Consider the following 13,362-nt stretch of genomic DNA (forward strand, 5'->3'; position numbering starts at 1 on the left):
TTGGTTTGCCTGCAGTAGCTCCTAACAAAATGGATCAGTCCAGTTGGAAACCAGCCAGCAGGCAGCCCAAGTTTGGTCACATTAAGTGAGATACTTTTTCAACAGAAAGTGGAAATTAAACACTTACTCAAGTCTTGCAGTCTTGAGTTGGCAGGATTTTCTCACTGTGTCCGTAGTATTATGACTTTTTCTTACTCTAGGTGTAGTGACACCAAAGGGGAAAAAAAAAAGCTTATGGAAAAAGGTATGGTTAGAAAGATTTTGGCTAATTACAGTAGACTTAGGGGCGGTATGGCAGCGAGCCAGCAGAGGCCTTTGTAAACTCTAGAGTGCGGGAATGGGAAATACAAACCAGTTTTAGAGCAGTGGTTTTGCCCAGGAGGCTACAAGGGAGCACAGTCAGCTGCAGCCTCTGCCAGCAAAAGGGGAGGATGCAGGAGCCATCACATCTGGTAGTGGTGGCCTGGAAATGTGGGTAGCACCAAATGGGAATCGGGGTGCTGGGTGTAAGCAGCGGCCTCTGCCTTGCCTGCGACTCTTGAGGAGGATTGCTGGTACCGGGTCTGCAGAATTCTGCTTTCTCCTAGGCTAGGCTCCCCCTTGTTTGGAGAGGCTGGCAGGGGTAATTGCGCATTTAATTCTGGCAGCTGTAGTGGAACAGCACTCAGTAACCCAGGAGTGTTTATGGGAGCCCACCAAGGACCAGACAGTGAAAACCCTTGTGCATGGAGGGCTGCATGGGAATCATGCTTGAAAGCTGAAGGGCTGAAAATTGGACCCTTGCCCCAAAGTTTTTCATTGCTTGAGTAAGCACCTTGGGGTAGAGGAGATTTAGAAAAAAAAGGTTGAGAGATGGTTTTCTGAGGGTTGGGTGGGTATTTTTTGGCAGCTGTCTCACATTAAGCTCCATGCTCAAACAGGGCACTTTATTTGAGCTATTCGAGCTCTTGGTGCAGAAGGTGTAGTTCCTGCACTGATCAGTAAAAATCTAAAGTAGCCATCACAGCCATGAATGCTCTCTTCTGTACCAGTGGTTGAGTTCAGCAGTCGCAGGATATCTTGAAAATTGTCCTTCCATGGTTGTCTTTTCTGTTTTCATATTTCATTATGGGTGTATGTATTGTGTTTAGTGCCTGGAAGCTGAAGATGTGAGGTTTTTTTTCAGTAAGATTCCTCAAATTGCATTTGTAATGAAGCCACCAGCATGGCGTTGGAGGAGCAGTGCCCTGTGCTTCTGCGCAAAGTGGAGAGGAAGATGAGGTCCTCCCTGTACTCTGGACACGTAGCATAGGGCAGATGCTCACGTTCAGAGCTCTCAGCTGGCTCTGAGCGTAGCAGCAGGGTTTGTCTTCTTACCAAATGTGGAAGTGGTTATACTGCCTCGTGTCATGACAGCACTGCAAGGAACTTCTGAGGGCCTGCCATTGGCATGTGCCAAGTACGCAGGTACTCCTGATCAGGCCCGGTGCAGTGGAGCAGGTGGTGGTTGCAACGTGCAACCAGCGCAGTTTAGGTGCAGCACACCCGTCTTTCAGAAAATAGAAAATTCTTTATTCTTTTTCTTGGCAAATTTCTCTGATTCCCTTGTTTCTCGTCCCAAATGCCAAGGTTGCCTTTTGGAGGAGGAGGGAGATAAAGCGTACGGGTAAACATGGAAAGCTAAACTTGTAAACAGTTTGTTCTAGATTTTTGGTTAGCTATTGGTGTAGCCAGTGTGTGATGCATGGGGAACACATGTGGACGGAATATCTCAAAAGAAGGTCTGGAGCCACTTTGCTTTCACAGGGGCTAGAGCTTTCAGATTGTCTTACAGGTGGGTCCAGCATTCACTGCCTTTGAAGGTGATGGAGTCTGTAGGTCTTTTTGTGCACTCTTCAGAGTGCTTGTGTTACTGAAGGAACTAATCTTCAGTGGTTTTGGTGCTTGAGGCTTCCAGCAGTTTCAGGATACACGGGTTGCTTGGAAGGCCTTCTAGCCTGTGCACACCTGTAGGCTCAGCATGACCTCTCATTTTTTAAAAAATGTTGTGTAATAATGAGGATCATTTAAGTGTTTTTCTAAGCAAACACGTGACTGTCTGTATTTCAGAGCTGGTCCATTGCATTAAAAGGACTTCGATGTCTGCCGTTTTTATCTTGTACCAGCTCCTCTCTCATAGCAGCCTTCTACAGGGAATTACTAGGGCATACATAGTATAAGGGCACAGTATGGATTTTTAAAGTTAGTTGTTAAATAACCACTTTTGTTTTCTCCATGTACAGCTTGGCTTGTGTAAGTGTAGGGAGAGATAAAACTCTGGCTGGATGGTGTTGGGGGTATGGGTTAGAGTCTTCTGAAAAAGTTTAATGGTAGATAGGGCTCAAACTGGATAAAGGCAAAGAAGTCTCAGTTCTTGTTTGGGATCCAGTCATAAAAAGTGCAAATTCCATGAAGTTAGTGTTGCAAAATAAGTGATATCACATTATACACTCAGCCCTATTGAACGTCTGAAGCAGAGATGGTGCGTCTTTGGCAGCATGCAGTCTGCTCCACGGAAAGCAGCTGTATTCTTTCCTCCACGCCCTGGGAATAGGTTGCAGCATATGTTTCCCAGTGCAACCAGCCGGCTCTGGCCATCCATGTATAGGGAATGAAAAGCCCTTGGATTTTCAGCCCTTTTGGGTGGGAATTTTTAACATGATGCTGTTACGTTAGAGATTGCCTCATTGGAAAGGCTTGGTTTGAGATGTTTTGCATCTTTTCTGAAATGTTCAGCCGTTGCAGGATAGACGCCAATTCACACAGACTCATGTGAAGTTTGGGCTGCAGCTGTAAGCTGTGGAGAAAACTTTCCTGAAATTGAGCACGTCACCAGTAGTTCTCTGGAAGATGTCTCTCCGTGTCTTGCTGTCGTCTTCAGTATAGCTTGTGGAGGTTTTTGAATGTATTAGTTACGTTTTAACCCTAAAGCATTATATATAAGTACTAAAGAACTAAAATGCTAACGTAAAAAATGCTAAAATATGTATGTGCTAATACAAGTTCCATAATTATAACACAGATGTATATCTATTAAATCTTTGTTTCACTGTTCCTTAAAGCATGTCAACTGTAGTCTCTCTTGGAGAGGAAGAAACTATCAGTTCATGTTACCTGCCCAAGTGAAGAACTCAGGTAGCTTATTTTGACAGCAATAGCAGGAAACTCAGGATTTTGTGGTAAAAAATTTTCAATGGCAGTGTTTGACAAACTATTACTGAAAGTTATTTGTTACGTCGGCTAGATAGTATGTATGTGTAACTATATGGAAGAATGACTATTTATAAATCCATTATAATAGCTGACAATTATAGGACTTGTAGTGCTTTTGTTAGTGTTCTTTTGAAATTTTTGGGGTATTTACAGACTCAGTATGTGTAATTAAGATCTGGAATAAAAATGAAGAGATATCATTATGAACCTGCAATATATTGTTATGTACATACAACCTCCTTGCAGGTGGGAAGGATCATAGAGTGGATGTTGACTCACCGTCAAAATTCATGAGAAGTTTGTCATGGGAGCCCCTTCTGACATGAACCAGGTTGTTAGCTGTTGCTAAATGACAGGCTACTTTGTGTTACGGACATAAAACTACCCAGAGGTTGGATTTGAACTGGTAACGCCACACCAGGAAGAATTTGTCAGATTATACTCATATACTGCTAATGCTATACATGAATACATTTTAAAAAGTGAATAAAATGGCAGAAGATCAATATATTAAGGGTTACTCACTGTCCTGCTGAACACCTTTTTTTTAAGTAAATGACTGCTTCTAATATTAATGACAAATATTGATGTACTGAGTTACCACACTTGATAAGGACACAGTGCGATATTAACCGCTTACTCCTTTGTTCTTTATTTGTAGGTCAAGATGTTGTTAAGTATAAAAAGTATCTTATGGATATACTCTACGCTAGTTATAACATACATGCTACCTAAAGGTAAGTCTGTTATACGCAGAACCACTTTTTAAAATTCATTTTAGTGGTCCAATCAATAGAGATTTCCCAGGACTCAGGAAACAACCCAGACTCAAGAGATTCAGTGTCTGGTCTTTTCTTTGCCACTCTTTTTGCTGCCCTGTGTAACTAACTTTGTTTCCATGTTCTTCTCATTGCCTTACTGATTTATATAGAAAACTCTTGGTGGGTGTGCATGTTTTGGCCAAGGTTTTTACATACCCGTCTGATGTGTCCTGAGGTTTGTAAGTGCCATGGCTATAATTCAAATAATAAAAAAGAAAGTGCCATAGGATTACATTGAGTAAAACAAAATAGATTGCTTTCTTCAAATATTCATGAATGCATTTTAATCCTTTAACCTGTGCTTCTGAAATGTTGGACCTGTTGGCCAGGTGTCTCTTGCACATTCGTTTTCCATGATCCACTAAGGAGCTCCTTGCAGTAGATGAGGCGAGGGCTGACAGGGGTGGATAGACACCTTCCATGGGAGGTTCAGCCTGGTGCCATGGAGGGCCCAGGGAGCAGTGCTGGCAGCACGGGAGCAGGAGCAGGTTCCTGGGACAGACCTAGGTAGGCTGCAGAAGTGGTGAATGAAATGGGGGAGTTTTGGGGCTACCCACACCTCCCAGTCAGATCTCCATGCATGTGCTCATGTACGCCATGCCACAGCAGACTTTTGGGTTTATAGGTCACAGCTTGCACCCTCTCTGTATTCAGGGTGAAAGGTGCCGTGTGCAAGTGGGGTGCAGGGCAAACCAGTAGCCCCAGTTTCTGCTTTGCTCTGTGATCTCTCAAGGAGCAGTTGGGGACAAGCCTCTGGAGTGGGAAGTCTGGCTGCCAGCCCCCTCTTGTCTGGAGACTGCCATGAATCAAGCTGGTGGCAGGTCCCTTTGCTGCTGGGGTCTGGAGCAAGGACGTGTTAGGGCAGCTGCAGGTCTTTGGGTGGAAAGGAGGAACCTTACTGCTTCTCTTGGTGATTACATGCTAACACTAAAGTAAGTATTCATGTGCAGTTGCCATGGTCATTTGAAAGTTTGAGTCAAGCAAGGAAAAGGTCCCCACAGCTGCTGCAACCTCACAGAATTGGGATAATAGCTTTTCCAAGACACAAAGCAAAGTTTTTCTTGATTCTTTTTTTTCTTCTCTTCTTTCCAGGAACTCCTTAAACTGATTTTAGCCTTTGGGAAAATAAAATATACTTCCCCCCCGCCCCTCCCCCGGCTTGAACACTGTTGTTAGCAAAGTCCTGTAACATAAAGGAAAAGACCATTGTGCTTAGAGGAGCCAACTAAAAAAAGTGGGTTTTTTTACCCCAGTCAGGTTGGGAGCACCATCCTTTACAATTTACTACCATTGCTTCCTCCTTAAAGCTGGTTTTGTGTTTCCATTCTACGTTAAACATACAGCAGGACAGGACGATTAGACTTCTCCTCAGGGACAGCAGACTCAAAGCTTCAGGCAGGGGGCAAGCAACTAAAACTGAGCTTCCATTTTCTTATTCATGGAGGGCTGAAACTGATTTGGTTGTTAATATTGACATGACTTGACAATTCAAGGTGGTTTTTTTTCTCCCCTCATTTTTTTACTTAGTAAAATGTTTGTAAGTGTAGATTGGTGTATGGATCTTGGATTCACAGCTGACATTTAATAATTTATTCATATGAAGCATTTGGAGAGACAAAGTAAGTGATTGTCGGAACAGATGTAATCTATACATTGTAAGTATGCATACATGTATGCAATGTAAGTCTACATCGTAAACTTGGAAGTTTTTATTTGACAAGTTACTTATACTTAAAGGGGGTTTATAAGAAAGATGGAGAGAGACTCTTTACCAGGGCAGGACAAGGGGTAACAGTTTTAAACTGAAAGCGAGTAGATTTGGATCAGGTATTAGAAAGAAATTCTTTGCTGTGAGGGTGGTGAGACACTTGGCCCCGGTTGCCCAAAGAAGCTGTGGATGCCCCATCCCTGGAAGCATTCAAGGCCAGATTGGACTGGGCTTTAAGCAACCTGGTCTAGTGGGAGGTGTCCCTGCCTGTGGCAGGGGGGTTAGACTAGATGTTCTTTAAAGGTCCCTTCCATACCAAACCACTCTGTAAGTCTAAGTTGCAGCTTTCTTTAAGGCAGAAATGTCTGTTTTAAGATACAGTAAAAGGAACAGCTGTTAGCAATAATCAGTCAGCTTCCAAATGGAGTTAATGGTAGTACATCACTCACACGAGAAGAGGTGTAAAGATAAAATTTTCCCCAAAAATCAATGCTGGGATGGAGAACATGTAAGGAGATAGAATAAGTCAGGCAAAGGAATTTGAGAAAAAAATTAAACCTAACATTTCTCTTATGACCTATTTAAAGTATCCTTGTTTACTTAGGACATAGTTCCATGGTCAGTCTAATCACATATACATTTTAGCACTAGGTGGGATAGTCGTGCCCCTTTTCCATCCCCTGGTGCTATGTTTCGTGCTTTCCTTTGTGCTGACACTAGTATTTATGTGGGTATATGGCCAACTGAATCAAGTAAATGACTTGTTTGAAAGACAGCATATGGCATTTCTTGCAGGTTGTTTTGTCACTGGATCAGACCTTTGATCTGACTCACTGCCTTGCACAAACGCTGGTGCTGGCAGAATTCAGGGACTGGGAGTGCATCGCTGGAAGTGGGGAGGAGTGGGATGGATCCTTAGAGGGGTAGAACATGGGATGGTACTTGTAGATGTCCCCTGATTTACTCCACCTTTTATCATATCTTAAATCTCTCTTGTAGTCTCCAGAGTAGAATTTTTAGTACTTAAGCAAGTTCCATGTGAATGTCCCAGTAAGGGCTTCTCAGGAATATAGATCAGGTTCTGACTGGTCCTTATTTGCCTGAATCTTTCAGAAGGAGTTTAGAAAGACCCTTGTGTTCCTAGAATACACTGTGATCTTTGTGGATTTCACTTTTGAAGTCGGGGGCCATACTTTTGCCATAGAGAGTCTTAAACATGTTCAAAGTATGGCCATGGTGAAGAAGACAAAGATGAAAAACATTTTCTTTTTCATTAATTGATCCAATAGAGTCTGTGGGATCAACTTGTATCCTTCTGTTTTGTAGAAATATCAGTCAGTTTATTTAATAACATTTTTGATGTGTTACAAGATTGCAGACAATCTTTATCGGTACATCTGTTCCTTTTGTTTAAAAAAGTACTGTAAAACCAAAATATATCTCTGCATTTTGAAGAGTTAACCATCTTAGGTTTCAACTTTTTTTCTTTTTAAATCCTGAATTCAAATATAAAATTGAAGCCTTGAAATCTTTCATGAAACACAAATTCCCATGCTTCCATTCCCACAATGGATTGTGTCACTCTATATGATTTAAAAAAGTTCAATTAAGTAATCACTTCAACATGATGCATTGCAATATTTCCTTTAAAAAGCTTTCAGGCAAAATTATTCTGAAAGTTTAAAATTTGTCTTTGAGAAGTCTTATGGGAAATTTGTCAAAAACTTCTAAAGTGTACTTTTAAAGTGTAAATCCTGGAATCTGTGAGCCTTAATATTAAGTCATTACAAAACTAAAGCTTAATTTAGAACACAGCAATTTGTAAGCACACAAAGTTTTATGCATTCACCACTAATCGTTATTCCAGTCTTTGTTTCCTCTTCCACTCTCATCTTTGTGAATAGTCGCATTCACAAATACCTAGCGTGTTTGCAGGGCATGCTCGTTAGATTTTATGTAGCAACAAAAGTATTTTTCCTTTGATGGCAAATTGAGAATGGTCTTGCATGGCTTCTTTAAGTCTTTACATTTTCAGAAGCTGTTTGTCAGGAGGGCAGCAGGAAATACGGTGTAAGCTTCTGGGGTCACGGGAGTGCCCCTCCGCAAGACCTTTGCTGTTTGCTCTGGTACGTGTGAAGGATTAATGACAGAAGTTCACGAGCAAGGTTTACGCTTACTGCTAGTGTGGCATTTACTCACTTTGAGCTAGTTAGTGTTAGGATATTGTAGTTTACATGCTGGACCTTGTGATTATGATCAGTGTTGGAGTTTATCTTACCCATTTTAAGTGAGTATTTGTCATGCCATGAGTGAGTATGCTTTTGTGAAAGCCCTGTAATCCAGAAGGCAGTAGAAATCACCTAGATTGCAGTGTGTGATGTGTTGTTGCAAATGTATATAAATAATATACCAGTTTAAATGTCAGTTTATCTGATCATGTTTATGTTCTATATGTGCTATAAAATACATGTCTTCATGCCTGTGCTGTCTGCATGTTATATTGAGTTCTGCAGATGAGATTTACATTTGCCTGGCTTCCTGTGAAGTTCTTGCAGAATACAAAAAAGTAGTTGATTCTTTGTCACTCAATGCCACCTTCTCTTATTCTCCTTGCTCAGACCAAAAATCACCTGGTGTAGAACTCAGTGAGGGGTTTTGTTGGGCCTCAGTCTGTTACCTCTGCTCTCAGAGTTTCATACAAGTTTGTGTAAGCAGTGCATTCATTTTAATTTATCATTGCCTTCCTTAAAAGATTTGTGGTTAATGAAAAGACTTCTCTTAGGCTCAGTGTTAGTAGTCAGATTTACAGAATATATAGTTTCATTGATCCTTTCTATTGCTGCTGATAGTAAGGGCAGTAAAGTGTATGTTTAGATGAATTAAAAAATGAGATTCCATTTTTTTTCTGTCATAAATTTGTCTTAAAATAAACAGAATCTATTATTCTTCAGGCATGTGATTTTTTTCTGCTTACTCAGCAGCAGCATTCTGTTCAATTAAACTTAATTCCATAGGAAAATTGCACCTCTAAGCAGTGTCACTTCATGTAGGACATTATTTTCTTTTGACTTACTGTCCATTATGGACCTACTGGTGTGGTCATTATGGTTAATGTAATACAACAGGGCAGAGCAGAGTTCTGTCCCACTTTTTTTTTTTTTTTTTCCTTTTTTAGATTTCTATTTTAAGAATTTTGTAACATTTACAACAAAAAAAATGTAGAAAGAATCCTAGGGAAAGAAACTTTGTTGTCAAGAAAGATGTTCTGTAGTTGTTTCCCACTTCAAAAAAAAAGAAGATATCGAGCTATACGTCATTGGTAGGGTAATCTGACTTTGCAGGTGAAATGGTAGACTGGGAGGACCTAAGGCAATTTTTATGGTGAAAAAAAGCATGAAAAAGCAAGCTGGAATTTTAATTTTATTTTTTTTTTAAAGAAAGAGTATGCCGCATAGAATCATAGGGTTGGAAGGGACCTCTGCAGATCACCTAGTCCAACCCCCTGCCAGAGCAGGGTCACCCAGAGCAGGTGGCACAGGAACGCGTCCAGGAGGGTTTGGAATGTCTCCAGAAACAGAGACCCCACCACCTCTCTGGGCAGCCTCTGCCAGGGCTCTGCCACCCTCAGGGTAAAGAAGTTCCTCCTCATGTTTAGGTGAAACTACCTGCCATCATCCCCATGATAAACCGATACAAATGCATAGCCATAGCTTTAGGTTTGGAGAAAATAAGACAGTAATAGGTTGTGGGAGAATCCTGCCCAGTAAGTTAGACCTGATAGGACTGTCTTCTGTCAGGACATCGCATGGGAGAAATTTTAATTCTGCATTCTGTTACTGCTACTTATTCAGATGCTGCAGATATTTAACATTTAAACGGGGAAGGAAAAAAATACGCAACTGCTAAGGCATGGTATCTACTGAATCTGCCCATAATCTGACTGCATTGTGCTGCTCTCGGCCTGACTCTGTAGTCCCATCCTTTTGTACAAGGCTCCCATTGACTTTGCTGGGAGATCTGCCAAGATAAGTGTTTGTGGCCAGGTGATTTGGATTTAGCTGTGTATTTTATTTCTTTATTGTCTATATATTTTCCTTAATGAACTAATTATGCTTGAGTGATATGTATTAGTTGGCAACAGAAAAAAATGCTTATACCGATCACCATCCAGCTTAGTAATTTCAAAACTGTCCTCTTGTTTAAGAGTATATGATGTTACAAGTATTCTAGTTCCTATGCAGCAGGGTAGAGATATGCTGTAAAACAATGTTTGGTACTAGGGAATCTCCTAACTAGTGAATTGGCAAATACCTGTTTTTCTCACCTTATGTTCAAATTTATGAACAGTTACAAAAGGTTTTGTTTGTATTTTTGGGATGGTCTATCACATACTATTGATAGTGGCTGAAAAGGACACATAACATGGAGTATAAGCATAGAGAAACTCCTAAAGGAACAAAGAGGCTATATGGATTAATAGAAGATATTGATGCTTTCTGCATTGGCCAGTGAATTCTGCTTGACTAACTAGCTTGGACTGCTGCAAGAAATCAAGCTTTTTGGAACTGTGCAGAAACATCACTTACCCTTATGTTTCAGTGCCAAATATTATATTTATTTTCAGTAGGGAAAAGCTTCTCCTCTCTTCTTCTCCCTTCCTCTCATCAAAGCAAAGAGTGCTTTTAAATAACATTTTATAATGCTTTCTGCAGTTAGACAGGCATGTTTGTAGCTACATGGTCTCCTACTCTGGGGTGTAGCCCAATTTAGGACACATTTAGTTTGCATATCATGATGATATGTGTTGTTTGCCAAGGGTTTCAGTCTACTGATGTGAAGACACAAATTTTAAAGAGACGAGATTTCCTCAGGGTTCAGTACTGATATTCCAGATCACTCATAATCAGAAACAACGTTCTCAAAAGTTTATTAAAATTCTGTCAGTCAGAGTAATTATAACCAACCAGGTCATTTTTCACTTAAGAAGTTCCTGTAATGTATATAGATGACAAGAGATCATAATAAATACTAAATATTTTGAGACTGATTTTAATCTCCCACCTGTGCAATTTGGCAGTAACTCCATCATACCTGATAGGACTGAGTATTCTGTTTCTTTATCTCTACCCCACTGTAAGTCCATGAAGTTTCAAGAAATTAGAGGTGATATAAAAGACAGTAGTGTTTCCATACTGTACATCTTCAGAATAAAATCAGTCCTTTCTGGTTTTTAACAAACCAATTGACTCTAGATGAGTTTTTATTTCCGTGTGGAAAAAAAAAAAAACAAACCAAAACCAAACCCTCAATGGAATGTTTTTTCCTGAAGAAATCTGTATGCAATCAAAGCTTTTGAGATCATCTTTAGTCTTCAGTAACTGGTCTTCAAGCCTTGTGAATTCTCCAGTTTTCAGTTTTATATTGGACCTGGTGTTGTCTTTCCCTGTTTCACAAACAGATTCTTGCTAGGTCTGGGCCCAAATTGTATGAAGTGTTTAGCTTGTTTGACTATTAAATGTGGGTTGTATGATCACTGGTCTCTGTTTATTAGTTAATGGAAGAATGAAAATCTCACCACATGCCTGAATCACGGAGTGAGCATCTTGCACTCAGACAGTGCCGTTCCATGTTTTCAGCTGAGCTTTGGGTGCAACGCAGCTGTTTTGGCACAGCACTACCCCATTGTTGTTATACTCTCTCTGGTCTAATCAGTTTTGATACAGTCGTCTTGAGTGTAACTGCATTGTGTTCCCAAGAATTTCTAGTTAGGTAGGCATGGGTGGAAAGGACTTGAGGACTTCCATTCAAAATTCTGGGTCTTTCTTGGTTAGTCCATGGTTTTTTTTGGTTGTTTTCGCAGTAACATGTTTGGCCATCAAGTGATGATTCTTGTATTGAACCTTTCAAGATAATTTATTAATACTTTATCCTGCATAAAGTAATCTGTCACTGTTAAAAATTATCAACCTTATGAGCAATTTTTCCTTTCCCCCCCCCCCTTCTTTCCCCCACCCCCCCCCAAATCTTCTACTTTTTATGGAAAGAAAATATTTTTGATAATAGATAAATAGCTAGATAATTTTCATGTGCTGGTGTCTCCTATTTCATGTATCATTCTGCTGGTGGCTATATTTGAAGTTATTGTATTTCTAAAGTTTGTGAATCCTAGCTCACTTCAAATTAATGATCAGCATGTTCCACCTTTCAAAAATGTTAGAGTGCAGAACAGTGAAAGAAGTGAGATAGATACTGTTTTGCATCAGCTTTTTATCTTCATTAAACCATTATGTATAGTGAAATAACATCACATAAAAAAATAAATCTAACAGAAATCCTCTCTTCAGACAGTTACTGTGTGCAGGTTGGGTGAACAGTAGTCAACTTTCCCCTCAGGATATTGTCAGATGGAAGCATTTCACTGTAAAGTGTTTGCAGCTGGAGATGTCATAAAAAATGATAAAGGTCCTATCATGTCAAGTTTGAGCCAAGTAGGGACTTTCTGTGTGCTTTACTTCCTTCTTTGCTTTAACATCCTGAAATACTTTATTACTGCAACGTGTTAAAGTCCCTGAGGCTACAAGGAAATCATTTTAAAAGAATGACTATTTGGGAGAATCTCACTGGAAAGGCTTTTGTTTCAGCATGTATGCAATAAAAAGAGTTAACCCTTAAGGAATAATGGAGTAAGGCATGTCGTGTCTGCAAAGTCATGGACTATGTTTTACTCTTGGTACAGGAGCAAATGAACAAGCTACTGTGAGGTAAGGCAAGGCGTAAACACCAGCTCCCCTGTATGTGTGCTTCTGGACAGCAATGCATGTGAGGTAACTCACCGTCTTTCAGTGAAGAGCAGTCTTCCTCCTGTGAAGTCAAAAAAGCATAGCTCTTACAGTTCATCCGTCATCTAAAATTTCAAAACAGTTTCTGCAGAAGGTCAATAACTTGGTGACTATAACAAATGGACAAAATAAGTCAGAGAGAAGTGAATTAAATTTTCCCAATCAGAGAAGGGCTCCATCAGCAGCCTAGGATATCAGTGCAAACTCTTTTTTAGCTTATACTGATCAGTCCTGTTAAAAATCAGCTAAGGTTCATGGATTCCAGGTCTTGCATGACTGTGAATCGTTAAATAACAATGAAATGTATCTGTTTCCGATTTTGCTGTTCCACTAATGTGATTTCTCCTTTCTCTCCCTCTTTCTCCCCTTTGTCTAGTTAAAGCAGAAAAAAAAACCCTGGTAAAGGGATCCCTCTCTGGAACTTCAGTCCTGCCATGCTTCTTTTCAACCACACCCACTATAGCCTCCAGCTATGCAGCTGAATATCTTCGAATCAAATGGTCAAAAGTTGAACTGGATAAAAGTGGAAAAGACGCAAAAGAAACCACAGTCCTGGTGGCCCAAAATGGCAACATCAAAATAGGTCAAAGCTACAAGGACAGAGTGTCTGTTCCGACCCATTCGGAGGAGACCGGTGATGCTTCGCTGACTTTCTCTAAGCTGCGTGCAAGTGATGCAGGGGTGTATCGCTGTGATGTTATGTACGGAGTTGAAGACACACAAGGCATTGTATCATTGGCTGTTGAGGGTAAGGACTTATCTA

At 40.4% G+C, this 13,362-nt stretch overlaps 1 protein-coding gene across 2 annotated transcripts in view; it reads left to right on the forward strand.

Moving 5' to 3' along the window:
- The window catches only part of VCAN (versican), a 115,239-nt gene that overhangs the window by 3,954 nt on the left and 97,923 nt on the right, over window positions 1-13,362 (forward strand). For both annotated transcript variants that reach the window (XM_074569795.1, XM_074569796.1), the window contains exons 2-3: window positions 3,893-3,968; window positions 12,976-13,347. In XM_074569795.1, coding sequence (XP_074425896.1) covers window positions 3,899-3,968; window positions 12,976-13,347 — 442 coding nt within the window. In that variant the 5' untranslated portion in view covers window positions 3,893-3,898. The remainder of the gene's footprint in view (window positions 1-3,892; window positions 3,969-12,975; window positions 13,348-13,362) is intronic.

This window comes from Larus michahellis, chromosome Z, assembly GCF_964199755.1.
Source record: "Larus michahellis chromosome Z, bLarMic1.1, whole genome shotgun sequence".
Classification (NCBI taxonomy): domain Eukaryota; kingdom Metazoa; phylum Chordata; class Aves; order Charadriiformes; family Laridae; genus Larus; species Larus michahellis.